The sequence below is a fragment of the Mustela putorius genome, unplaced genomic scaffold (assembly GCF_011764305.1).
Source record: "Mustela putorius furo isolate JIRA1106 unplaced genomic scaffold, ASM1176430v1.1 tig00001033_pilon_pilon_pilon, whole genome shotgun sequence".
Classification (NCBI taxonomy): Eukaryota; Metazoa; Chordata; class Mammalia; order Carnivora; family Mustelidae; genus Mustela; species Mustela putorius.
Genome location: NW_025421540.1, coordinates 1,805,113 through 1,832,191, shown reverse-complemented (window position 1 = coordinate 1,832,191; position 27,079 = coordinate 1,805,113). Strand labels below are relative to the sequence as shown.

The 27,079-nt window shown below is 44.8% G+C and overlaps 1 protein-coding gene across 4 annotated transcripts; it reads right to left on the bottom strand.

The window, feature by feature from the left end:
- Positions 1 to 26,999, bottom strand: URB2 (URB2 ribosome biogenesis homolog). 4 transcript variants are annotated; one of them, XM_004778384.3, is made up of 10 exons: positions 26,129 to 26,263; positions 23,906 to 24,044; positions 22,280 to 22,456; positions 17,228 to 20,546; positions 13,916 to 14,076; positions 11,895 to 12,005; positions 9,838 to 10,080; positions 7,291 to 7,378; positions 4,319 to 4,458; positions 1 to 615 (listed from the first exon to the last, which is right to left on the bottom strand). In XM_004778384.3, exons 2-10 carry the CDS (start codon positions 24,029 to 24,031, stop codon positions 418 to 420), a joined length of 4,563 nt encoding a protein of 1,520 aa, XP_004778441.1. In that variant the 5' UTR covers positions 24,032 to 24,044; positions 26,129 to 26,263; the 3' UTR covers positions 1 to 417. The 4 variants fall into 4 exon arrangements, with proteins under 4 accessions (XP_004778441.1, XP_004778443.1, XP_004778444.1 ...); XM_004778386.3 differs by lacking the exon at positions 4,319 to 4,458 and having other exon boundaries at positions 411 to 615; positions 26,129 to 26,997; XM_004778387.3 differs by lacking the exon at positions 4,319 to 4,458 and having other exon boundaries at positions 447 to 615; positions 7,291 to 7,334; positions 26,129 to 26,999.
- Between the last annotated feature and the right edge of the window lie 80 nt (positions 27,000 to 27,079).

Genomic DNA, 27,079 nt, shown 5'->3' with positions numbered 1-27,079 from the left:
TTTTACTTGGAGAATATAAAAAGCAAAGATATTTTATTTATTATTATACAGCCACGTACCAACACAGTTTCCCATGGGGAGAAGAGATACCAAACCACTAGATGAGAGAGACAAGAATTCCATTTGGAACAGCCACAAGAGACATTCAGCAATCTTTTTATTCACTTCACCTTATTCTGGGGTCAATTATCAGGATTCTATTTGTAATACATACGGCTTAAAAAAATATGTTAAAAAATATTCATCGTGAAAAATATAGCTATCAAAGACAGTATATATGACATAAAGCCCAGAGTGTATTCCGCATATCCCAACATCACAAATTAAAACACCTCTGGTCCCCCTTCCCCAGCTCTTTCAGACCGGAAGGCCAGAGCCACTCCGCAGTAAGGCCAGCAGTGCTTCCAGAAGACAGTCTCAGGCCATGTATCTTCTCTCTCCTTCGTGTTTTGCCTTGTGATATTTCACATAATCATTGTGCAGCTCCTTAAAGATGTCTCTCACCCCCGGCTGCAAGGAGACCCGCAGGAACTGGACATCCGGCTCAATACAGAGGTCCAGGATGAGGTAAATGCCCTCCTGCAGAAGGCCCTTCACTGCAGGATACAAGGTGACCTGTGAAAGGAGGACACACCGTCTGTGAGAGCAAACACAGACCAGGCCCTCAGAAGACCTCACAAGGAGTCTGAAGTTCGCCCCTTGACTTGAGAAGAGACCTCCCTTTTAAACTATCACTTTGCACAGAAATAAATATTCCTATCTTCAAAATTTGTATTTTAGGGAAATAAAAGCCAACTTGAGTGACAAAAGGCTGGAATAAAACCTCACAAAATCACAGGGGTAGCTTTGCTATTCAGTGAATGATGCCTACCTGGGACATTTAAAAACCAATCTTTAAACTTACAAATTGTATGAGAGCCACTTGGACATTGTGCCAAGTCCTTCACCATGACCAGTTGCCCGGGAAGTTGCACTAACGTGGGACAATGACAGCAATGCTCACTGTGACTTACAACCCCCCACCCCCGGCAAGGCAGGTGGCCGGGCGGGCTCCAACACTCCGCAAACTGATCACTGACAGGCTATATTAGTAATTAGGTCACATCATAGCCAAACAAATCATATGTGACTTATGATGACACTTAATACATTTTTTTATTCTTATCATTCCTATCAACAACAGCTCAATGGGACCTGAATTTCTTACTTCCCCCCAATGGCTGATCTGCTTCTTGAGCCTCAAGATGCCTTTCTTTCCTGAACTTCTGGGTTAACAAAAATCTGGGGCACAGCAGGAGTGGGCAGTCTGGCTCCAATGTGGCTGCACTGGCTGCTGCACACACGCTTTCAGATCAGAGGTTCACACTGTCTAGACGAAAAGGCCGGTGGAGCAGGCTCTACTCGCCTCTGCCACGACCACTGAGGCTGCAGCCGAACCTCGCACTGGAGTTCCAGACACTCCAGGAACTGAAACCAAAGAGCAACTGGACAGTCCGAACAGGCAGGCCTGGGATTTGGCAGGTTCTTTATTACCATCTTAATGGCCTAAAAGCGTGAGAGCCCCTCCGAAAGCACACAGCTTCTGGGGAGGATATATGGTATTCACTCAGAGAAGTCGGATTCGCCAAAGCAACCGCTGAGAGGACGGTTTGTTTCTGCCGCTACAATGGTGTTTTTCAAAGTTGCTGTCATTTTCACATGACAGCTCAAAAAACTTGACAATCATCTTAAGTTTTACTGTTTATAGAGGATAATAACACTCGAGAACAGACGGTGGAACTGTCCGTGGTTTCAGTGGAAAGCATTAGAAGGAAGGAAAAATAAAAGAAGTCCTGAATCTTACCAGCCGGGTGAGGACCCTGTAAGTGGACCACCCACCTATTCCTCTCATCAGCACTCACTAAACAGGCAATTCCACCTCCAGAAGCAGAGGTGAACAAACTGTCCCAGCGACAGAACGAGAGCTGAGCCCGCCAGTCGGAGGCCAGGGCTCACGCACTCCACCACCCCCTCACCCGGGGGCTCCTTGGCCAAAGGACAGCGCCGAGCACACAGCCCTGCTGGGTCATTGGAAGGCCAGCCGCGTCTGGTCTACACAACCACTGCGTGTCTTTGTGTTTTAGCCCACTGATAAAACAAGTGGAAAAAACTCAGTTTCTATGACACTAAGATCACTGACCTCTGAATGGAAATATCTCTAGGTGGCTAAAGGGACCTTACGCAGGATAGGCAGTACAAACTATTTACTCTAGGCAGATGTAAGTCTGATCTATGGATAAAAGAGACCAGTGACCGTCATTTCCTCTGGCACATCCCCACTATGACACATTACTGCACAGAGGGTCCAAGGTCTGTAGGAGTCACTGCGTGTCCTTCCTAACATGGTCTCACCAGGTCACCACCAGACCTTCACCAATACCCATTCCACAGGACTACCAGGGGAATGCAAAGGAGATTCATTTAGCTGTGCTCGCTATCTAGCATTTAATTAAACTTATAAATGTCTTTCTGGTCTGGAAACATTCTCAGTAGAAGCCTCTAATACATATGGAATATTTCCTTCATTACTGAGTTAAAAAACAAATGAAAGATAAAACACAGACTCTTGCCAACAAATTCTGGGATGCTACAGCCTTAGATAATTCCCAAGGCCTTTGGCTTTCAAGATTAAAAATTAAAAAAAAAATAACTGAGAGGCATAAATTAGACATGAATAATGAAGCCAGGAAACCAGACTTTTCATAAAATAAATCTCAGAATAATAATTAGTGATTTAAGAGTTCAAATTATCCCCTCCCTTCTTGGCCCTTAGTTAAATGATATTACTATCTCTCATTTTATTTTTTACTGAAACACAAAATAATGCCAGCTTTTCTTTCAGCAAAGGCTTACATATCAATGACTTGAGTGCCTGTGAAATATCAAGATTCTATAAAAATGCTAAGAAATTCCAAGGAAACCAAACACAAAGCCCAACATTCATTCAAAGGCTGACTTGAAGAGGTCTCACATGTTGCCCCCACTCCTCTGCACACCGTGCCTGGTGAGGACCCCGTGCACACCCATGGGGTGGGCTGTGTCCTACAGCGCCCCTCCACCTCCTTAGCGCCCCTCCACCTTCTTACCCCAGCCCCATCTCAAACACAGCCAAGTGCCCCCCCACATGACAGGCATCCCCACTGGCTGAGATGAGTGGGGCCAGTGTGTTTGAAAATTATTTAATAGTTATAGATTTATCCTGAAACAGGGTCAGAATGAAAACAGAGGCAACACCAGATTTTCTGAGAAAGCTCATTCAGCCCAAACTCCTTTGAGAAATCTCTTAGTGTAACAAGTTTACCAGGGTTCTAACATTATTCTTACAAGATTTACAAAGGGGGGCTATTCTATGGAGAGCAATATAAACAAGGCAGATGTATGTATCTACGCCTGCAAAAGTCGATACACACAGAAACACACTGTACTTTAAGCCTCTGACATTCAATTTAAACCAAGGAAGATAGGAAGCCTTCACAGGTCACACAGGGTCTGTGATCATAATCATTATACCTTGGACAATTCTGGGTACAATGTACTCAGAAATATTGATTGAGCGCTTGGGTGGCTCAGTGGGTTAAAGCCTCTGCCTTCGGCTCAGGTCATAATCCCAAGGTCCTGGGATAGAGCCCCGCATCTGGCTCTCTGCTCAGTAGGGAGCCTGCTTCACCGCCCCCCCCCTCTGCCTACTTGTGATCTTTGTCAAATAAATATATAAAATTTTTAAAACAAACAAACAAAAAAGTCAGATTAAATAGGACAAAGGTTCTTTCACTTAATGGAACTGAAGGAATCTGCCGGTATCTCTACCACATCATCTCCTTTGAGTGTCTGAGAGCAGCGGACTCACACACATGATGCACTGCGAGAGGATAAACCCAGGAACTCCTGCTGTTGGAGGTCCCAAGACCCTTCTTCCTCATCACCATTAAGCCTGGTCCTAGCAGAACTCCTGTTCTTCAATGTGGGAAGCATTTCAGCTTGCTCATTACTCAAGAAACTGACCAAAACAGGCCCCGCTTGTGCTGCAGCAGGAATGGGGACAGCTAGCAGTCACAGAGCGCCTTCTAGGCACCACCAGCCCTTTGAATATTGCCTCACTCAGTGGTTCCGGTAACCCTTCAGGGCTGTTGCAGAATCCTGCAGATAAGCAGGACAGCCTGCTACGACGCAGGCTTGGGACTATCAAGACGAAGACAATGCTTGCCACTATGGCTGAGAAGCCCTGCTACAAAGAACTACAAATGAAAGCACTTGGTGAAAGGGAGGGGGCTCCATTTACCTTCTGCACCTCTGTGACATACTGGGCCACCATAAAGGGAGAAAACACCGTGAACTCTTCAGCCCGAGCTGCAATGTGGCTATACATCCTTTCCACCAGGCGGGCACACTCGAGGACCACTGACAGATCATCTGTGCTTCCTAAAGGAGCAAAGGTTTGCCAAACTGATTAGTCCAAAACCCATCAGCTTTATGCGTTTACTATAGCTGAAAATTATTCAAGTCTTCCCTTTTTTCTAGGCTCCTTAATCGGCTTATTTCACAGAGAGAATGAGGGAGAGATACTAAGTCCAAATATTTATCTATATTACAAAAGAGAAAACACTTAAAATACTCAAGTACATGTGTTTTTTTAGGAGTCTAGAAGAATCGAAAATTTTAAGATGAAATCTGATTGCTATTGTATTTTTTTTAAAGGTGGAGGTCTGTAAGAAAGGCTTAAATTGGAAAACTATCTTTAAAAAACATGGTTTTTGGTGACGTATAACTTTAAAGATAAGAAGACCTAATTATGCCTTTCCCTCCTTATGTTTCAGAGATCATGTAGACAGAGAGATAGAAGGCTCAGCTACCAATACCAAATAATCTTCCTGTTTTCCCAGCTTTACTTCCTATTTCCTAGTTCTGTCCACCTTAAAGTGCTCGGACCACTCAAGGCCTTCTTTAAAAACTCCTCTAAAGGATTCCAATGGCCTAGAATGGCCCTGCAGCCCTGGTCACACCCCCATTCCCCTAGGCCGGCACAGCAGAGTCAGTGGGGAACCCCAGTACAGGCCAGAGCACCTTCCCCAGCTTTCATTCAGCATAGAAATACACCCATTTTTGTAAAATTCCAGAAACTGCAAACAAATCTACAGTGACAAAAAGCAGATCAGTGGTTGGCTGGGGCTGTGGCCAGAATGGGAAGAGGCTACAAGAGGACTCTTTTGGGGATGATGTGAATGTTTTGTTTTTTGATTGCGGAGATGGCTTCCTGCATGAATTTACCTATCAAAACTCATTCACACTGTATTAACAGATGTGGTTTGTTACACATACTTTATGATTCAATAAGCTTCAGTTTTAAAATACACAATGTCTTTTCTTTTTTTTTTTTTTAAAGATTTATTTATTTATTTGACAGAGAGAGATTACAAGTAGGCAGAGAGGCAGGCAGAGAGAGAGAGGAGGAAGCAGGCTCCCTGCTGAGCAGAGAGCCCGATGCGGGATTCGATCCCAGGACCCTGAGATCATGACCTGAGCCGAAGGCAGCGGCTTAACCCACTGGGCCACCCAGGCACCCCCACAATGTCTTTTCTTAAAACCCTGAATGTACAAACACGTTACATATATGCATTTTTCCAGATACAGTAACATTTTATGAAATGCTGAAAATCTTGAACATTCATGGGGCATTTCAACAGCCAAGTACTTTAGCAAAGCACTGAAATATCTACCACGTTCCATTTCTTCCCTCCTGTCAGAGTGCTCAGCGCACACGTGCAGTTCAGGGACTGCCTAGCAGTTATGACAGTTCATGGGTGCATATGAAGAGTACACTGGATACCAACAAGAAAAGAGTAAATAGTTAAAACTCTGCTCAGTTAAGTTCTGAACACGTCAGAGAAGCGGGTCTTGGCTGACCAGAGATAAGTGAGCTGCACCAACATGAACACAGCAGAGTCACACTCATGAAACATGCCCCAACACTCCCTCAGAACACACAACAAAGGACACACTGTGTCACGGGACACACCTGTGTCAGTGTGTGACAAGGGCTCTGCTCCCCTACTGCTCAGCAAGGGCTGGATCGGGGCCTTCCCTACCCTGCCACTTCCCATCTCCTGTCCAGGCAGACATCACTAGTAAAACAGGGATTCTTCTTGCTGAGTTCAGACATGGCAACGACCTTAGGGGCCTCAGCACAACGCTACAGCCAGCCACCACCAACTGACCAAGGCTAGCTTAGGAGACGGAACCTGTGTTCCTACCCTGCTCCTAAACATAGTCACAACTGTACACTGACACCAACATTATATCACTCTGCAGCAGGCCTGGGAGAAAGCGAAAGACCTTAATGTGCCACTGACTGATCTCAAAACCAGGCACAATAATATGGAAATTACAGTCCAATGTTAACGATACCTTTTCTCTTTTCTCAATAGTTACTTGGTTTCAGTAGCATCAATCACAAGTCTGAACCCATCAAAGTGGTTCCCCTGGGGTGGGGCGGGGGGGGGGGCTGAGCACCACTCCTATATTTCTAGTTAGTCCAGAACTGCTGCCACACGGTCTGCCCAGAAGCCGAGCTGTCATAAAGCCCTCCTTGTTGGTCCCAGAGCATTCTGTCAGGTACCACACCATGCAAATTTGAAGTAGCGCAAATATAGACCACCTCAATCTATATGCAAATTTTTAAATAATGAGACTCTCCCCCAAATTAGAAATTCAGCAAGGATCAACAACCTTCAAAGCTGAAAACAAGCTGTACACATAATTTATGCTATCACCATATGGCAGTTCATTTCACTGGTAAACAAACACAACCTTGCCAAGATACGGCTGAAATGATGACTTGCCAGACGTCACTCCTTCTATAAAATGAAATAGCTCTGTAGCTGCCCGTTCTTATTTAACTTCCCCCTCAAACTAGGAACTCCTTTAGGGCAAGAACGGAATTGTAGCCACTTTCTGTCCCCTCTACATGAGAATAAACATTTCCTAAATGTAAGTACTTTTGTTCCCACCAGGAAAAGAACTATTTCAATTAGGAGATCATAAGCGTGGTCATTGTTTTGGACATAGCGGAAAAAAAAAAAAAGGAAACACAGCTTGAAATTTTTAGAAAATTATTTTAGGTATTTATTTATTGATCTGAACATTTCTTACTTAGACTCAAATGGGTGATTTTATTTTCTGTAACATATGAGGCTGGAGACATCACAAGACAAACACATTTGAAATCACATATCTGATACTGTTACTTTGAATTACCTTTGTCTTTCTGCCTCCCTTCGTGCATGACCGAATACACCAATCTATTAAAAGAGTTCAAGAAAGAAGGAATGGCTTTCAGCATTACCTGTAATAATAATAGGCAAAAGAATATAAAAACATATAATTGTTTATTTCAAGTTCTACTTTGTTTTTTTAAACATTTTCTATTTAAACTTAATGAACATATGTCTTACTTGTTTCTGAGGTAATGCCTGTGATTCATCAGTCATATAATCCCCAGCGCTCATTACATCACATGGGCTCCTTAATGTCCATCCCCCAGTTATCCCACCCCTTCACCCTCTGCCCTTCAGCAACCCTCAGTTTGTTTCCCATGATCAAGAGTCTCTTACACTTTGTCTCTACTTCAAAGGAGCGCATGTTTATTTCCTTCCTAACCGTATCTAGCAGGACGTTCAAAACAGCATGGCAACTTCTTTTTGCCTGAACTTTCTAGGGAAATAACTCACTCATCTTATTGGACTCTTTAATATTTGTTTTAAGCTCTTTCTTTGGGAAAGAGCTTCTAAGTTTAGGCATCTAATGGAGTGATCTCAGCTTAGAATTCGCTTAATCTGTTACTCTAAATTGTTAGTGCATTCTAGAAATGGGTAGAAATAAGTTAACAGAAGCAACAGTAACAACATATTTAAGGGCATTAGAAAGAGGTTACATAAAACAAACCCATTTAAAAGAAGGACCCAAACTTCTCATTTTTTAGTGATGAAAAGTTCTGGCTAGGACTTTATTTTAAAGAATGACATGAAAATTTTAAAATATGCTTCTTTTATATGCAACCACCTTTTAGATCGTGGTCAAAACAACATACTACCCAATAAAGCAGCCATGAGCTACATGAGGTTACTTAAACTTAAATCAACTAAAATTCAGTTCCTAGTCCTACAGCTCCTGACCACATTTCAAGACATGAGTGGCCTGTGATTACTGTGCGGACAACACAGACATAAAACACATCAGCAGTGCTTTAAAGTTCTACTGGCCAGTCCTGCTCTTTTCTCAGAATTCTTAGAATGAATAAAGATTAAATCAACAGTTGAGATTTTTTCATTTGGTAGAATTTATCCAACAGAATTCTGGATAGCATAACATCCTGTTCTTTACATCAAATTACCAACATCCACAGCATGCTCTGAAAAAACTCATTTTTTCGAAAGTATTCCAGAGTTTCATCAAATTTCCCAAGGACCCCTCGTAAGCCTCTGCTATCGTATTGATTAAAGGCACACAGATCCAGAGCCAGACTACTTGAGTTCACACCCTGGCTTAATATGGCACCAGCTGATCGTTCTGCTGGGTACGTCGGCTGAGCTGACCTCATGCTACCCCCTTTAGGTTTACTGAAGCAGATTGTAGCCTGGTGATTCTATCAACTCAACTATGCACAGGGCCAATAGTGTGATCATGCACTACATAGGGCCCCCATCCCCCCCACTCTAACCCACAGGCAGTGAGTAGCAGGTGGTTATTAGTCACATCATTCTCCATTGCAATACCATGTCATTATTCCTGTCAATTTTCTCCTTTCAACAAACGGTCTAATTCTGCTAAATGGTCATTTGCCAATGGTTCTGCAGGAGACTCCCACAGTTTTCTAACATTACTTTCATCAGCTATTTGCATTTATATGGTATGGCCACATAAAAATTTAACAATCAGCAGAGACTGAAAACAAAGATGCTCACAAGATTAGGCAGGGTCAAAGGCCCTGCAGTAAGGCCCAATGTCATAAGTGCTTAGTTTACCAGACAATAAAATTTTTTAAAAATGGCACTGCGGTCAGGTTACTAACCTGAGAACATTAAAACACTTAAAAATATATGAATGTGCCTATGTATACGTGTATGTATCTTATTTATGACTTCCTATGCGTCACATGCACAGCAGTGGTGCAATGGAAAGAACCCAGACCAAAGAATCAACAGCCCTGAAGCCAAGATTTTGAGCCAGCTGGGTGACAATGGTGTAATCACATAACAGCTCCGAGCCACAGGTTCTTTATCAATAAGATGGACGACCATCTACTTTACAGACTTACTGTAGGGGTAAAACAAGACACGTAGCAAACGTTCAACAGATGGTGGCTGAACTAGAATCTTTTCTGTAGGACAGAAAAGTTTAATTTCAAAGTTAATTCAGTTTAATTTCAAAGGCAGCATACTATAAAACTGGAACTCAGGAAGCCTCACTCCCTACACACATCTGAGTTATAAACCCACGAAGACATCTAAGCAAGTCAGTGAGATCTGAATGTGTGGTCTGCAAAAACAGAACTACTTGCAATAAGCATCCTTAAATAGCTAGTATACAAACACCGTCTAAGTGTCAGACCCGACAAAGATGAAACTCACTCAAACATGCTGATGTAAGAATCAAACATTTTTGTGCTAGAGAAACCACTGTGACCCTGGAAATCACTGGAACCAAAACGTTTGCTTAGCAAATCACTGCTTTTCTTATCCTCTAATAGTAAAGCTCTGCTGCCACTGTCCTACAGGCTGAAACTACCCTACTCCTCCCTCTCACCTTTGGATGACACTGAAGGATGGAGAAGAGCACGTTGTGCACCCGCAGGAAGATGCTCCCATACTCAGAGGGCTTCAGGTGGTCCAAAGGGACCGTCAGCAGGATGCTGAAGGCCAGGCTGACGTGGTGTGGGTTGCGGATGGTCTCCTCCCCCTGTCGCAGCAGTGCCGCCAGGACATCCAAAACAGGTCCCACCACCGCCAGGGGCACAGGCTGCTCCTGACAAGCCTCTCGGTTTAGCAGCTACAGGAAAAGAAGGAGTAAAGGAAAGAAAATGAAGGTGATTCTCTAAAGAAAGAATATAAAAACTGAAGTAGACAAAGTAAGAACTGAAGTGACGGAGGTAAGAATGTCCAAAAGGTCTGGATGCGGTCAGAAGACACTTTGAAGAGACAAGGAGGCCGGCCAGCGTTCAATCTCTGAAGGCAACCTACTGTGGGCTTGGCCATTCTGGTCCATGCTTTTTGTTGGACTCATCAACCACGAAGAGAAATAACTTCTTACAAGAGATGACCCATCCAACTTCTCAGAACAGGAAGACTTCATCAGATCTCAGATACACAAAACAGTATTTTCCCAAAAATACCATTAGTTGTAAATAACATTGAAGTTCATTTGTTACATTTCTTAAAAATCAGCTCTACAGGTGCTGGGGTGGCTCAGTCGTTAAGCTGTGCCTTCTGCTCAGGTCATGATCCCAGGATCCTGGGATAGAGCCCTGCACTGGGCTGCTTGCTCAGCAGGGAGCCTGCTCCCCCCTCTCTGCCTGCTGCTCCCACTACTTGGGCTCGCTACCTCTCTGTCAAATAAATAAACAAAACCTTTAAAAAAAAAAATCAGCTCTAATTAAGATGTTCAATTACTATTCTAGAGAATGAAGAGAACAAGCTCAAAATGAGGGCTAGCTCAAAGTTCTACCCACCTAACCTGGGTCACCTGTGACCCACATCCTCAGGCTGCAGCTGTAAACAGCAGCTCTGGTGTGGCCTGCTGGGGCCTTGCACACCACTCCCGAGGTTTGGGGTCTCCAACTGTGCGGACTTCATGCTGTTAGATCTACTTTTAGATTTATCTGTGTGGTTTCTACCTAGTGTTTCTATTAACACAGCCCAACTGTGCATACCACCAACACTGACTGCGCATCCCATGAGTTCCCGCTCTCTCCCTCCCCCATTCCCTGCACTCTTCCTCCTGACACCTGCTACACACACCTGGGAAGGATGAGATTCATCCACTAATGAAGGATTCCCAGGTAAACAACAAAGCAACAAAACAGAATAGGAGGGAACATTATGTCTACTCTTCAGATCCTTCTGCCCTGGGAAGATGCTAATCCAGGGCAATTCTCTCAGGTAGCACAAGAGAATTACGGCTGATAATAATCTTAAAATAGATAGTGATCTTTTGAACCCAAGTGCAAGAACACTGACTGGAGACTCTCCAGATGGCAGAAACACTTGAGACAGTCCCCATCAAAACGAAGTTTTAGTGCGAGTGAAACAAAGTCATGTGGCTGCCATGTATATCCACCAAGTGCCAAAACCTAACAACCGAGCGGGATTATAACAATAATCTACCTGCAACATTACTGTCCCGCTCTATAAAGCCATTCCTTTCTCACTGTATCATAGATTTTGAATGTGCACAAACCCCCTACAAATGAACAAATGCACTAAACTAACTACAGCATTTTGTGGGGACCAAATAAAGTGCCAGAATTCCTTCTCATCTACTTTCAACAGGCTTCCAAGGGAGCCCATCTTATCACCGCACGCCTGTTACGGCCGGCCTCGTGCTTCCCGGGGCCTGACACCCCTTCACACCACCACTCTGCCACATCTGGAGCTGACACCAGTGTCTGCAGACAAGAAAGCACTCACACAGTACACACACTGATAGGACATCATCTTGCCAGCCACCGTCTTCAGGCCGCAGTGCCCAGAAACCTACTCTGCATAAAACCAGAGATGGCAGAAGCCAAAATGCGGCCTCTTGTCTGTAGAGGGATGGGGTGATAAGATGAACTGAGATGCAGGGCACAGCCCAGGGGTACTCACAGTGAGAGCCGTGATTATCTGGGGGCACGCACACCAGAACAGACTCGCCTTCTCTCCACCGAATGTGCATTTCAGAAGCAACTTGGTCAGTGTAACAGCTGACAGAACGTCCTAGGAGAAAAGGGACAAAAACTTAGCAGAAATAGCCAGCTCTCTCTTAAGAAGTCCATCTTGGGAAAAAAACCCAGTCACTGGTGCTGAAAAGAGGAGTAGAACCCATTAGAACCGTGGTGTCAGGTCACAGACAAGCCCTGGTTTGGGCTCAAGACTGAGGGAGAGGTCCCCTCCATCACCAGGCAGCCAGGAAATAAATGCGTAAGATGAGCAGAACTGTGGCCAAGGGGAGGCCTTTTCAGTAGCATCTCACTAAACCAAGCATGCAAATGTGCCAGGATAGTGGAAGAAAAGAAGGCCACAAACGGACACAGCAACCTAATTACAGAGATCCCATCTTGTCAAGGCGGTGCGGAAAGAGGCAGCAAGCTATAACTTACCTACAAAAGAAAACCATATGCTTGTGGGTACAGGAGAAGCCAGGGGAAAACACGGACAAGTAAAACAACTAGATGAGGTGCTATGATTGCAGGTGAGGGTTTTAAACCATGAGAAGAAACTATGTGGGATGGGAACTCACTTTATTGAGTACCTGTGTCATTAAACATCTAACCCTATGCTGGCACCTGACACCATCAATTTCAGTCCAATGCCAGCCCTTCCGCTCCTAACCCTGCAGCCCCACAACCCATGCAATTCTGGCCTCAGCCCTCTGCTCTCAGCTTCTTTCCCATCTCTCCCTCCCTGACTAGCCATTACCCTACCTACACTCCCTCCCCCAACCCCAGGCAGCTCGGCCCTCTCTGCTGAGGTGGGGGCTCACTTTCCTGCCTACCTGTAGGACCTGTGTACCCACATAGGGCCTGCATAGTGGTGCCTTCCTTGCTGTCTACCTCTCACACCCACACAACCTCTGCCCTGCTGTTCATAAACACCCTCCTCATCTCCATAGCAACATTCCCCATCCAAATCCTCTCAGCTCTGAACACTCAGGATCCAGCCTCGCCTCCTCCATACCTTCTGACTGACTGGTTTAAATAGAAATCCACAGTGAGGACTTCTCAAAGCTGGGTCCCAACCATGCTACAAATGCATACAATGAAATACAATGAAAACTTCCAGAGAGAAGGGCAAGTACCGTGCGCAATGAGTAGGGGGCTGGTGCAGAGCAGTAGCTCTGGTCCAGCCCGGGCTTCTTGCTCACATACAGGAGATGTGAGTTCTCCCTGCTGCCCCTCTGTGGCCTCAATTACCCTCTCTAGCTCTCCTCCCACCCCAATCAAAACCCAAGCCTGAATGCTGATTATACCCTCAAGTCAAGAAGCCATTCATGGGGCAGAGAAAACTCAGAACCAAAAGACATGGCCTGCATTGCTGGTTCCAAGATAATTAGCTCTGTAACGTTCTTCCTCCTGTGCAAGCAGGGACGTCTGACCAGTCCAGCACACAGGGCTGCTTAGCAGACCAAACTCGAGCATGTAAGCTCCGTAGAGAGGCTCTCCAAAATACGCAATGACAGATGCAAATACAGGGCTTTATTACCAACTACCAAGCATACTAAGGTGCAAAGGACCGCAGGGCAGCTTGCTAATCGGACTGATTCTCAAACAGGATCAGGGCGATGTGACCAAGTCAAGTAAAATTTTTAAAAAGTATGATGAGAGGTATCTTACACATAGGATAAACAGAGTCCATCTCTTTTCATATATTGATAATTATAAGTATGCAACACTTAGTACTTCATATAATAAACACTCATAGTTTAGGTGTGAAAAAGTTCCTCTTTAAAGAATAAGGGGCCCTTACACTAAAGCCCCAAGCCTCTTCACATGCCAGGACTACCTTCATAAACCCCCCTTGGGGTTTGATCTTGTGTGTTTAATTTTAGGGGTGACATCACATCTCAAATAAATTTTCCCATTTGAGCTATCATTTATGTGCCTGCCGTACCAGGGAGGAGTACACACCTGCAGATCGGCTTTCCACATGTTACTGATGTCCAATCCTTGCAGAATACACCGCATCATCATCCTAAAATCCTCTGTGGTCCCAACTTCTAACATCTGGGTGAGTAAGGCTCCCAAGTCAGGTTCAATATCCTGAATTACCTCAGCCGGAACTGCAGGATCTGTGTGGAAAAGAAACCAAAATTGCTAAGATAAAATAAAATGGGGGCAGGTCAAATATACTAGAACAACCACATGATAAATGGGGCCCCAGCCCTTAAAAGTCATGGTCTGAGAGGCATGGAAATACTTGAGGAGCAAGCAAAGAAGGCGGGGCCCATGCCACAGAGCGATAGTGTTCTCTTGCACACAGCTGACCTGTGCAGAGTGCACACACACAGCACAGGGAAGGGGCAAGCCTGAGAGGATGACGACAATGGTCCACAGTGCTCAACGCTGGGCTATGGGACACAGATGACTGCTACTTTCTCTATACTTTCTTCTACTTTCCTTGTACAGATGTACCTTGCCAACAGGACAGGGTCAGTTCCAGACCACCACAATGACGCAAATGTTGCAATCAAATGAATCAAATGAATTTTTGGGTTACCCAGCACAGATAAGTTTTATTTACACTATACTGTGGTCTACTGAGTGTATGACAGCATCACATCCAAAAAAACAATGCACGTACCTTAATTTAAAAATACTTTCTTGCTAAAAAAATGCTAACCACCATCTAGCTGTGAGTCTTAATCACTGATCACAAATCGTCATAACAAATATAATAATGAAAAAGTTTGATACCACAATATTTACCAAAATGTTCCTGGAAAAATGGTGCAACAGACTTGCTTGAGCAAGTCTGTCCCAAGCCTTCAAACTAAAAAATGGAGTATCTGTGAAGCTCAAAAAAGAAAAGCACAATAAAATGAGGTATGCCCATATTCTTTGGTAAAATCAGTAGGGACACAGGTGTGGCATGGTACGTTGAAAGAGACGGGAGCATGAAGACCTTAAAAAAGCTCCAAACTTCCAGGGTCTGTCTGCCGCAGGCATCCAGATGTTCCCCACTTGATGCGGGAAAGCCTGCTAATGGCTCCTCCTGGGCCATTCTACCATCTGCTACCAGTTTACATTCCCTGCACATTTCAGCCCACAGACTGTTCCACAATGCCAGAGTACCTTCCCATGTCCCAGTCTTTGCTCACTACGTCAGCACTGAGGGGTGGAAGGAACAACAGGATTTGAGAGAGAAAGACCTCAGCCTGGAAGTGTCCTATAAGCTTTAAGATCCTGGACTCATGAGCTCTCTATCAGTGAAATGGGCGTAACAGCACTAACTCCCACAGTTGGCAAACAAAGGAAGGAGCACCGCACTGTCTGCCGCTTGGAGGCTCAACATTAGCGCTCCCCACTGTCCCCTGCCTGTCCCTTGAAGGCCACTGCCAACTACTGCTTTGCCTACACAAACTCTCACCCCACAGTCCCCTACTTCTGGTGTACTCGACAGCATTTCACTGTTCTGCAATTTCTGATTTGTGTGAATGTCTGTTTACTTGATTAGATAGATCAAAATCAACACTGCACTCAACTCCAGAGTAGGACGTGGTTCCACATATATATACGAAACATTTGTAAAAATAACCATTTTTTTGTGATCGAATTGAAGTTGTCTATTCTATTCTACCATCAGAAAGCATTCCTTACAAATGTTTACTTTTATGCGCTGCAACCTACCTGAAACACCCCTGAGGATACCAGAGGGCCACACTCAGGTTATTCATAGCCACCATAACTCTCCCTCTCCCCACTCAAAGCTTTAGGCCCTCCCCAGTAGGCATTTCTTCTGGACCTCTCACTCTGGTCTTTTCTAGACAAAGTCCAGCAGCTCAAGGGCATGAGGCCTGGACCCAATAGCAACACCTGAGCCTGTGGTCTGAGGGGCAGCCAGGCAGCACCCCCTCACCGCCACAACTGAGGCCCTGGGGCCAGAAGCATCCGAAGTCCACGGACACAGAGTTAGGACCTAGAGGCCACCTCAAGTCACGAGGACTGGAGGGAAAGAAAGATACAGTATTCTAACAAAAGGGAAGAGAGAGCTTCAGACCATCATCAGCTGCCATTTCTTAGATTACTCATTTAGGACACTGTGAAAGTGTTACTAAAAGACTAAACTCTAGCCTCCACTACAGTGAACACCATTCCCTAAAAGAGTGGCTGACAGAATAAGATAGAACATGTGACACCAAAGCCTTTTCAGTCAATCCACAATCAAGGCAGGGATAGAAAGGCTATTGAGAGGGAGACAACAGGAGTGTTATTCTGGCCTTAACACTCCAGCTCTGGCGCTGGCCCGGGCAGCCCGGGCAGCTTTGCTTTCTACAAGGCCCTATTTTCCACTCTTGTATCTGAGCATGCCTGCAGCCCCATCTGTGTCTCCCTCCCGCCTGTCATTCATTCTGAGAACTAGGGACTCCCCAGCCTCACCTCTAAGGACTGTCCTAACAAAGCTCAACCCCTCAGGAACAACCAAAACAAAAAGAAAACAAACCTACACCAACTTGAAACAGTGCTGTCTTAAAACAGAGGCAAGTCTGGCCCACTGGCGTTTGAGATAAGGGACCACAGATACTGAACGCTTCTGCACAGACATGGGCTAGGTTTGTAGTCCTGATTGGCTGGCCCAGAAGGATGACATCAGACTAAAAGATCAAGAAGACAGCTGAGTTTCTGCCCTATTAGAATCCATAGCCTGATGACCGCCAGGCACCACCCTAAGACCTAGGAGTAGGAGTCTGGCCTTCAAGGAATTTTAGGACATTCCCTGTAAATAAAGTCAGCTGCATTTTTCAAGTTCACCAATTTTAGATCTTTAAGTCATCAAAGATGGCACTGAAGATCAAATACAAAAAACCCTACTAAGAAGGATGAAATCATAGATGTTGACTATCCAGAGCCAAGACAGATAAAAGCTAAAAAAGATAAGAGTAATAGATTTCAAAACTATAATCTAGAACAATCTCCAAAATAAATGAAAAACCACAGTGACAAACAGTACATCTAGAAGGTTACTATCTGTGTACAAAGCAGGACTGTGAGGGTCACTGCTGATCCATGCAGAGAATGCAGATACTAGAAATGAGCTCCTCAGAGTGGACTGGGGGATTGGGTGGGGGTTGGGGGGTCTCCTGCTCACTGGCCTGCACCTTCTAAAATGAACACCTGTTCCAAAAGGGTGTGAGGGATGGGGGGCACTCACTTTATTGGTGACTTACTAGCTTTTACCAAAAGCTCTACAGCACAGAATTAGCTCAAGAGAAAATACCTTACCTGTAAGAACTTTTCTCACAGAATGAAACATGGAGGTAAAAACAGAATCTTTCTTGGGATGTAGTTCTGGGGCCAAAAAGAACAGAGTTAAAAACTGCATGGCCGCCTGGAAACACGGTCTATCTCCTGCAAGAGCCGGCAACTCTGAGAGCAGCTGAGAGCAAACACTCTGGTAGAAGGCAGTAAGGGACAGCGGCACCTCGTCTGTCATTGTGGAAACCTCTGTCCTATGCCTGGAGAGCTGGCCCACATCTGCCTCCAAAAGTGTGCTGACCGACGCGATGAAGACAGAGGGAAGGCGCTGGCCCCGGGCCCCCTGTGCCCAGCACTGCTGCAGCACGGCTCCCGTGTGGAGAATGGCCTTCTGCAGCAGCTCGCACAGCGCTTCAGGGGCCTCACGCTGCTGTTTCCGCTCTCTGACAAAAGGCCCCAGGACTTGGCACAACTTGGTTAAAGACACCAGAAGGAGGTGCTGGCCCCAAGGATTCTGATTTTTCACCCGTTTGCCTGCAATTGCTTCAGGGCACAGTTCGTGGAGGAATGCAACGATTTTCCTGAAATTGAGCACCAAGCTGAGCTTCGTCTGGGTGAGCATCTGCATTAGCTGTTCTAAGAATGCCCCTACCACTTGGAGGAATTCCAACCAAGAGGGGTCATCCACGTTAACAAGAAATCTACCACTGGCTTTGAACAATGAGGTCAATGTGATCTCAAATATATCACTAACATACATAATCTTGAGCACTGAGCGAGCACTTTTCCCTCTCTGCAGGGAACCGAGAAGCCGATAGCAAGTCATCAAAAATTTGAGGGTCACTGAAGAGGAGCAAGAGCTCCCCAGCTTGGTGATGGCCAAGTACAGTAACAGAAGAAAATAATGCACATGATAGGGAGTCAAGAGGCTATCCAGTTGCAGAGCAGAAATAACTTCCAAAAGTCCCAGGATGCTCTCTAACTGTTCTCCCTCCAGCTGAATGGGGAAGTCACTCTTCACCAAGGACAGTAAGTTTTGGGCAATTTCTCCTTTTGGTTCTACACCTTCAGGTCCAACTTTTGCAAATTTGTTTTCCCAAAGAGCCACCACCAGGTGGTCCTTTTCAAAAAGCCAGGGCAGCTGTTCACTGAGAAGACTTGGGTCACTCTGGGCACCAGAACGCAAGACGCTAGTACATCCTTCAGTTAGGCACATTAAGAAAGCAGAATAAAGGGACTGCATTTCTGGAAAGAGAGGGCTATGGAGGACAGCGCTGGATATTTTTTCAAGCGTGAGGCTTGGCTCTTCCTCTGCTGAGCCTTCCTGGGCTTTGCTCACTGGTAAAGTTCTCAGCAGCACACTGGCCAGAGATCTCACATCATCTGGACTAAGATAGGATATCAAAATTGTGAGATTCGATACAACCAAGTGCCAGTGAGCTACAGGGTACGTGAGTGCACTCACTGTCCCAACCTGGCCATCCCAGGAAGCTGCTGTCCCTCGATTCAAGCTTTCTCTGCCAGAACCAAGAATGTAGGCAGCATCACACTTCAAACTGTGGAGGGCTTCTTCAGACTGGAAACTGGTTTGCATTAAAGTCCTTTTCATTTTCTGCAGGTAGAGCTGTGCTAAGCAGTACCTGCCAAGAGAGTCAAACTGAGCTGTAAACTTTTCTATCTTCTTCCAATGGCACGTTTCAACACCGGGGAGCAACAAGGGCAGGTGTGAGATCTCTACAGCAACATCTGTAAGAGCCCCAGACACAGAGTGATACTGGCTGCAGTTTATACTGAGCATGGCATCAACCTGGGCCCAAGTGTAAGAGAGCAGGAGTGCAGAGTCACTGACCTTCTGTAGCCAGAGCTCAAGCTCTGGGCCTTGGGGATCCAGAAGGTCCAACAGGGGCCTCACAAGCTCTTGGAGCATCCTCTCCATTGTGCACTGCATCCGTCTGATGACGGGCAGAGGGGTGCTGCTGTCCAGACTCCGCATGTTGAACATGACGCAGTGCAGCAGAGAGCTCAGGGACAACAACTTCAAGGCCATGTCAGCATCACCCCGCAAATACGGTAAGACCGAAGACTGGAACTTCTCCAACATGAGGGACCAAGTGTCCAAGATCTGACTTGGAGGCAAGTCCTGGAGGCACTCGCAGAGCACCCTGGAGGGGCCTGAGGTCAGCACAGGCTGCCTCAGTGCCTCAGCAGCTGGACGACTGATCACTCCCAAAATCTCTTCAAACAACCGCGGCACTTGTCGGAGTTTGACATATGTCTGGAAGACAGTGTGAAGAAGTGCCTCCTGTGCTTTTTTGGTTCGAACGTCTGTCACTTCTGCATCGATCCAAGCTGAAGCCAAAAGGTCATCCAGGTCTGGCTCCAAAATCAAATGATTCAGAGACATCAAAGCCTTAAGGCAGCGGAACCAGGCTGGCACAGATGCTTGGGAATGGTTTATCAGCAGCTCAGCCACACGGCAGTAGAAGTGGAACTGAGCCTCTCCATGCCGGATCCTATCAGCAGCAATGTTGTAAATATTGTTGTTGGCCACTGAGCTGAGCAGCTGTTCTAGAACCAGGAGTTCTGTGGTCCAATCTGATGCAGCCAGGCCTTTTAGCTGCTCCTCCTGCAGGTGTGAAATCCTCAAGCAGCCAAACAGCCTGGAGAGTACCTGGAAGCACAGAAGCTGGTTCCCCTCCTTGAAGTAAGACTCGAAAAAGAGCTTATACAGCAAGGCCACTGAGTTGGCTATAACAGCAGCATGAAGGGACGGTTCACAGTAGCCAGCATCTACCAGCCTGGCGATCACAGTGTCCAGAGGAGCTAGAAGATTCTTCATGGCGCCTATCTTCATGTCACCTTGCTGCTGGTCTAAAAGCTCCTCTTTGTAGGACGAGAGCAACTCGGGCTGAAAAGCTCCACCTCGAAGCATGGCCTCAATCTGATTCCTTACATCCCGGCTCAGCGCCTGCTGCAACTGGCCCGGGACAGTCTGTGTCCACGTGCCCCCTGAGAGTAAGTGCCTAAGGACCAGGCAGGGCTGAAGCAAGTGCCCAGTAACCTCCCCAAAGGCACGTCTTGGGTTGACTTGCTGTTGCTGGATCAAGAGGTAGTGGCCAAGCGCCAAGTGAATGACCTCGAATAACTGGGCTACCACGGCTCCTTCCGGCTGCCTACAGGCCAGCCAGCACAGCTGGCTCAGCAACGCCACTATCAGCTCCTGTCTAGCCGTGTAGATGACAGCAAGGGTGGGCGTTGAGAGGATGCCCTGGCAGCAGCTCAGCACAGCACACATACTTCTTCGGGATTCCGAAAGAGAGAATTCAGTTATTCTCTCATTTATGATCTGAGCGTTAAGAAAAAAAAAAAAAAACAAAAAACTCATTACTGGCTCCACACATATACAAGAAAAATACAAGAGAATCAATGAACTCACTCTTTGCACTTATCTTGATGAGAAAGAAATCCCCAGGTTATCACATCTAAATGAACTTGACATTTGCTTAATGCACCCAGCAAAAGCAGAGTACCTGTTTTAAGTCCTTCATACATCCATCTCCTACCAACATGAATTCTGAAAAGGGATTAGTGCCTTTGTAATTCCGCTGTCCCTATTTAAACAGCTCCTGGTTTTTATAAGACTTAAACTCCAAAGATTACTTTTGCTTAGATCCTAAACCTGCAATTCAGCTTAGATGCTACAGATGGATGGACAGTAGGCCTGGGCTATAATCCTGTGGCCCAAAATACACTGTTTTTCTATTTTAAAAAACCAAAGCAAAAGGTACTCTTGACAGAGGAAAGCCAATGTTGGCAGTCACTACATACTATACAGCAAACCTACAGTCTTCTGCTTCTAAAATTCTGAAATTCAAAAGTGCCAGAAATTGTGAGGCCTAGGCAGATTCCAAAATTCACTCATAGGCTAAGAGGCTTGCTCCCCGCCTTACAGTATCTGAAAACCAAATGTATCCTGGGGGCTAAATTATCAGTAGCCCAAAGACACAGGTGCACTGATCTCTATTCAAGTAACCGCTGGCTCTGGAAAAACTGAAATGAAAATACCAAATACTTAAATGCCAATGTACTACTACAGTGACCATCAATATTTCTGATTATATAAACTCATCTACCAAATTTTTTCATGTTTGTACCCAATAAGAATAATTTATTCATAAATCATACGCATACACTACAGTACAAATATCTCATGGAAGTAAAAAATGTATCTAAATTAAAACATGACATTTAGAAACGTTAAGATTTTCTTTCCATACTCCCAAAGGATAAATCAGAATAACCCACTTTGGTGGCCAGTCTATTATTTTAAAAAGTAACATATAATTTAGAACACGATTTTAAAAATCACTAATGTCTGTGAACCATCAGGCAGCTCAACTATTTAATTTTCTTATTATCAATCTTTACAAATTTTTTCGTTCGGCCTACACACTCCTGTGGGCAAGGCAGAATGAGGGTTAAGAGCACAAGCTTTGCAACCAGGCAGATCTATGTTCAAATGCCTGCTCTGCCACTTACCAGCTGTGTGACTCTAAACAAGTTACTGAACCCCTTTGTGCCTGGCACAAACTAAGCGCTCATTATTAGTACTTTCTACTGTCACCAACTACTCTCACAGTATTTCAAAATACTCAGTTTTGACAATGAAGTTCATAATTCTAATCTGAGACTTCAAAATTGCTTTGACTCAAAAACCGTTGAGGAAATTCCTAGTCAGATTTTGGCCTTTGATATTCCTTCAGGCCAATGACAAAGTAGGGCAGGGAGAGGTAGGGAGCACAAAGTAGTATTATTTACTGGCAACATTTTCCAATTAAAAGGTAATCAACAACCACTCTATGAAATAGTTCTAGGCTTTCCTTGAATATTAAACAATAGAAAATGCTTCACACAGCATAAAGCATACCATATGCTTTCAATAAATGTCAGTCATTATAATCGCAGTATTATTTCTTTCTCTTCTTCTACCTTGATACTTCCTGCAACTTCAATAAATAACAGAAAATCAACAGAGATACACTTCACACATACAGGACAACAGGGCAAACAGATAATTACCTTGACTAGGGAAATCTGAAGGTTAATTGTCTTCCCATTCTTGAGGAGATCCTGCAGTTTTGTGCTGTGTAGAATGTTATCTATATAGATCCAAAGCCTTTCAACAATGTCTTCCTTCAGTTCAAGTTTTTTCTTATAAAATGCAATCAATGACTGTCTTGCCCAATCAAGTAGTACCTGAATTTGGAAGAAATAATACTCTAAAAATAAATGAATTTCTTTGCCAATAAAGATGCTGGACATTCCATGTGTGGCCATATCTAATTGCCAGGGGAAAAGCTGTCCTTTAAAACTTACCTTTGGTAACATTATATAAACATCTCAGTATCTTAAAATGTTTATTATTATAGAATCAATATGAAGCAAGAAAAAGCAATTTTGTCTTCCTGCAGGGCCATTTAAATGTTTCAAATGAAACTCTTGTTTCTTCTAACTTTTCTGAAGTTATACTCATTTTCAAAAGTAGGTAGCACAACAATTGCTCAGAACGGCCACAAAATGAAAAACGCACAAAAGTAAAAATGTAGAGCCAAAAGACAGAGCTTGTGTCCTGGTTTCCCATGTTACATGTACCCTCTAGGTACATTTACTTCCTCAGGAGACAGAGAAAGTCTTCTGCAAAATAATGCACAAGTGCTTTATGAAAAGGAGGGTTGGTCATATATAGTTTCTATTGCTGTGATACATTCCCTTATTCATAAACACAAGAAAAGGTGGTGAGGCCTCAGCTCAAGCCACCAGCACTGTCAATAACAGTATGAAAGTGTCAGGTGCTAAAAGGGGAAAAAAGTTCTGAGCATGAGACTGGGTGAGACCTTAATCAAACTGCCACCACCACTTCCCCTTCCATCTCACCTTGGTTAGCCCTTCCCTAGTGACTACCAAGCTGCCAAGACGATTCTCAGGTGCAGCCAGGTTTAGAGACCACTGGATGTAAGAGTGCTCTGCTCTACATACTGCGCCTCATCATCATCTTAAAAGATGTCATCCACCTGGGGCACACTTTGCGTGGTCTTCTTGAATACCAGCATATGGGTGTGTGTTAATACAATATGATAAGCTCAACACCCTGGGGTTTCTAGTGTTTTACAGTTAAGTTTTTTGGGGTTTTTGTTTTTGTTTTTTTGCCAAATAAGCTTGAAAAATGTTAACAAAGAGAAAAGCCTTTCTTGGTTCCTAATCTATTTCTAGAATGGCTTTCTACAAATACTGAAGTTTCTCTACTTCCCCTCCTGTCAATTTACCAAATTCAAAGACGTTTAACTAAGCACCAACAAGCACTTGCTTATGGAGCAGCAGCTTGGATTTATCAACAAATGGAGCTACCCAGACTCAGATTCTAATTTCTGTAACTCAATTCCCAACTTGTTCACTGATGCATACACTTGATTCAAAATATAAGAAATGTTTCCAAATATAAAAGAAATGCTGAGACTTCGTAATAGAAAACTGTCAATGAAATATTTAACTCGTGCATTTTTTTCCCTGACGTTACTTTTAACCTGCAACCATGTTTCCTTCTCCAACCTTTTCTTGAATCATTTTAAATTTTAACTAAATGTTGATATACAATGCATATAAGTGTTCTTTTCGGTTGTAAAAATGTAAGTTTCACGTTACACTTACTTGCTCTTTATTTGGGAGAATGCACTGGTGGGAAATCCAGGCAAAGTGAGCTAGTTTTAGTTTATCTTCCCAAGAAGTTGTCTTGCTTTTAAGCTTAAAGGAAATGCCAGAGTAAACAGCAGCCATCGCTACACTTTATCTACAATTTAAAGTGGAAAAAATGTATTAAGGTCAAACTCAACAGGCACCAAAAATGAACATCACATACACTATTATGCATGTAACATATATTCCTTAGGAAAAAAAAAAAATTGGTGAATTAAAATACCTCAACAAAACATTTGGGTATAAATCTATATATATAAGATGCCGTAGCCATGCTCGCTTCAGCAGCACATATACTAAAATGCTGTAGCCCATGATCACAAAAATACAAATCAAAACCACAATGAGATAACACTTTGCACTGGTCAGAATGGCTAAAATTAACAACTCAGGAAACAACAGATGTTGTCAAGGATGCACAGGAAGGAACCCCTTTACACTGTTGGTGGGAATGCAAACTTCTAGAGGAGAGTATGGACGTTCCTCAAAAAGTTAAAAATAGAGCTACCCAGCAATTGTAGTACCAGGTATTTATCCAAAGGTACAAACATAGTGATTCAAAAGGGCACTTGCACCCCAATGTTTGTAGCAGCAAAGTCCACAATAGCCAAACTATGGAAAGAGCCCAGATATCCATAGACAGATGAATGGATAAAGAAGATGTGGTATATAAATAAAAATGGAATATTATTCAGTCATCAAAAAGAACTAGAGCTTGCCATCTGCAAAGACCTGGATGGAAATAGAGAATATTATGCTAAGTGAAATAAGACAGAGAAAGATAAATACCATATGATTTCACTCACATATGGAATTTAAGAAAGAAAACAGATGAACACAAGGGAAGGGAAGGAAAAATAAAGACAGAAACAGAGAGGGAAGCAAACCATGAAAGACTCAACTATAGGAAACAAACAGAGTCGCTGAAGGGGAGGAGGATGGAAAGAATGGAGTAACTGAGTGATGGGTGTTAAGGAGGGCACTTGAAATAATGAGCACTGGGTGTTGAATCAAACTGATGAATCACTAAATTCTACCTCTGAAACATATAATACAATATATGTTGATTAAATGGAATTTAAATCAAAAAAAAATCTTAAATGCTTTAGCCCATTAATTTTTCTGGGGGAAATTTAAACAAAAGTGGGCAGAAGTATTATATAGACATACGTAGGAGTATTCCTGCTATGAGGTGACTGTGTAGGAATACAACTGGGCAAAAGTCCTCAAGAGGTGATTGTGAAGAAATACAACTGGGCAAAACCCAAAGCGTTCAAATTATTTGTGAAAGGAGAGTCACATATGGTTTTAGACTGAAAGGTTCTGCACAAATCATCTGAAATATACTATGCATTAAGAAAAGATCCATTAACTAGTTGAAAGAGAGGGACACCTGGGTGTCTCAGTCGGTTAAGCAGCTGCCTTGGGCTTAGGTCATGATCTGAGAGTCCTGGGATGGAGCCTGGCATGTGGCTCCCTGTTCTGCCGGGAGCCTGCTTCTTCCTCTTCACCCCCACCCCGCTGCTTCTGCTCTCTCTCTCTCTTTAGTGCATGCTCTCTCTCAAATAAATAACCAGTGTTATAAAAAATTAGTTGAGAGAGAAAAATAAGCAGTATTTGGAAACAGTAATATTTCACCAAGTAAAAAAGAAATAAAGTATAAAACCAGTCCCAAAAGAAATACTGTTGTTTCAGCTGCAACAGTAACTTCCCACTACAACATTATTCATTTACATATGAGCTTAAGGACACGCACTGCTTCCAAAAAGACTCTACAAAATACTGTTACATAATTGAAACTGTAAAAATAGAGCACAATAAAATCGTGAACAAAGAAAAGCAAGCATACCAACCAACTGAAATTCTACAAATCTGAGATAAACATAGCTTTGAGTTTCCTAAGTCATAATAAAAAGGGGAAATGTATCACATTAAGTCATTTTCATTATATAAAAGGAGTCAGCTCCTCAAAAGTGAAAACTTTTCAAAATACTGAAATATAAATATTATATATAAAAACAAAATAGGACAACAAACAAAACAAACAGACAAAAAACCGGAGTCCCATGATTCTAACATACTATGAAACCAAAAGGATATGCCAAAGGCTGGATCCCTTTCATTTCTTCAATCTATGGGGCCTGAAATCCTACAGACCGGCCTTCGTAACTTACTTACCCTCAACAGGTAATCCTGCAGGGAACGAGCAAGCACCGCGTGCAGGGCGCGAACATTCAGCAGGGCCTCCTTCACTCTACTACAGAGCAGAGGAACACGCGAGTGCTGTCAGTTTTCCCATTCAGTCAAAACGTCCAAGACGAGCGCGTCCAACAACTTACTTCTCCATCAGTGTGTCAGGAAACCCCCGTACCGGCTACAAAGTTACTTAAAACGTGTTCGCAGAATTGGTTACAAAGACGCCGCAGACACCGTCACGGAGGTTGCCCACGTTCCGCGCTCGGGGCCGCGCAGAGGTCTCAGTGCCTGGACGTCGTAAGCCCAGCGCCCAACGCAAAACCGCGCTAGCACTCACGCAAAGAGCGCTCACGCGCGGCCACACGGGGCATCCCGCGGAGCAGAAGGAAACCAAGTAACAAGAATCCGCGGAGAGCGGGGAGGAGCGACGGGAGAGGCCGGACCAGCGGCGGGCCCAGGAGGCTCTCCCCAGCGCCTGCCGTCCGCTCGAGGGCCCGCGGCCGCACCGGGGGGTGGGTCTTCCTCGGTGAAGGGGCTCCCTCCCAGACCGACCCCGGGGAGGGACCGCGGGCGGGGCGCAGCGCCGGCCCGGGCAGCGCGGCGCTGGGGGGGTGCTCGCCTCAGGGCCGGCCCCGGCAAGGGGCTCACCTGGACGCCGTCCTCAGGTAAGGGGTTCCCCTCAGACCCGCCCCGGACAGGGCCGGCGGGCGCGACGGAAGGCGGTGTCCGGCTGAAGGAGCTCAGCTGGCGGCCACCCGCTTGGGGACCGCGGGCGGGGCCGGAGGACCGCGGCGGCGGCGGCGTTGCGAACTCCCGGGCGCCCCAGCACGTGGGCGCGGCCCCCGCGCTCCTTCCGTCTGACGCCGGCGGCGCGGCAGGGCGGGGCGGCGCGCACGCCAGGCATCGCCAGCCGAGCGCCGAGGCGCCTCGCCC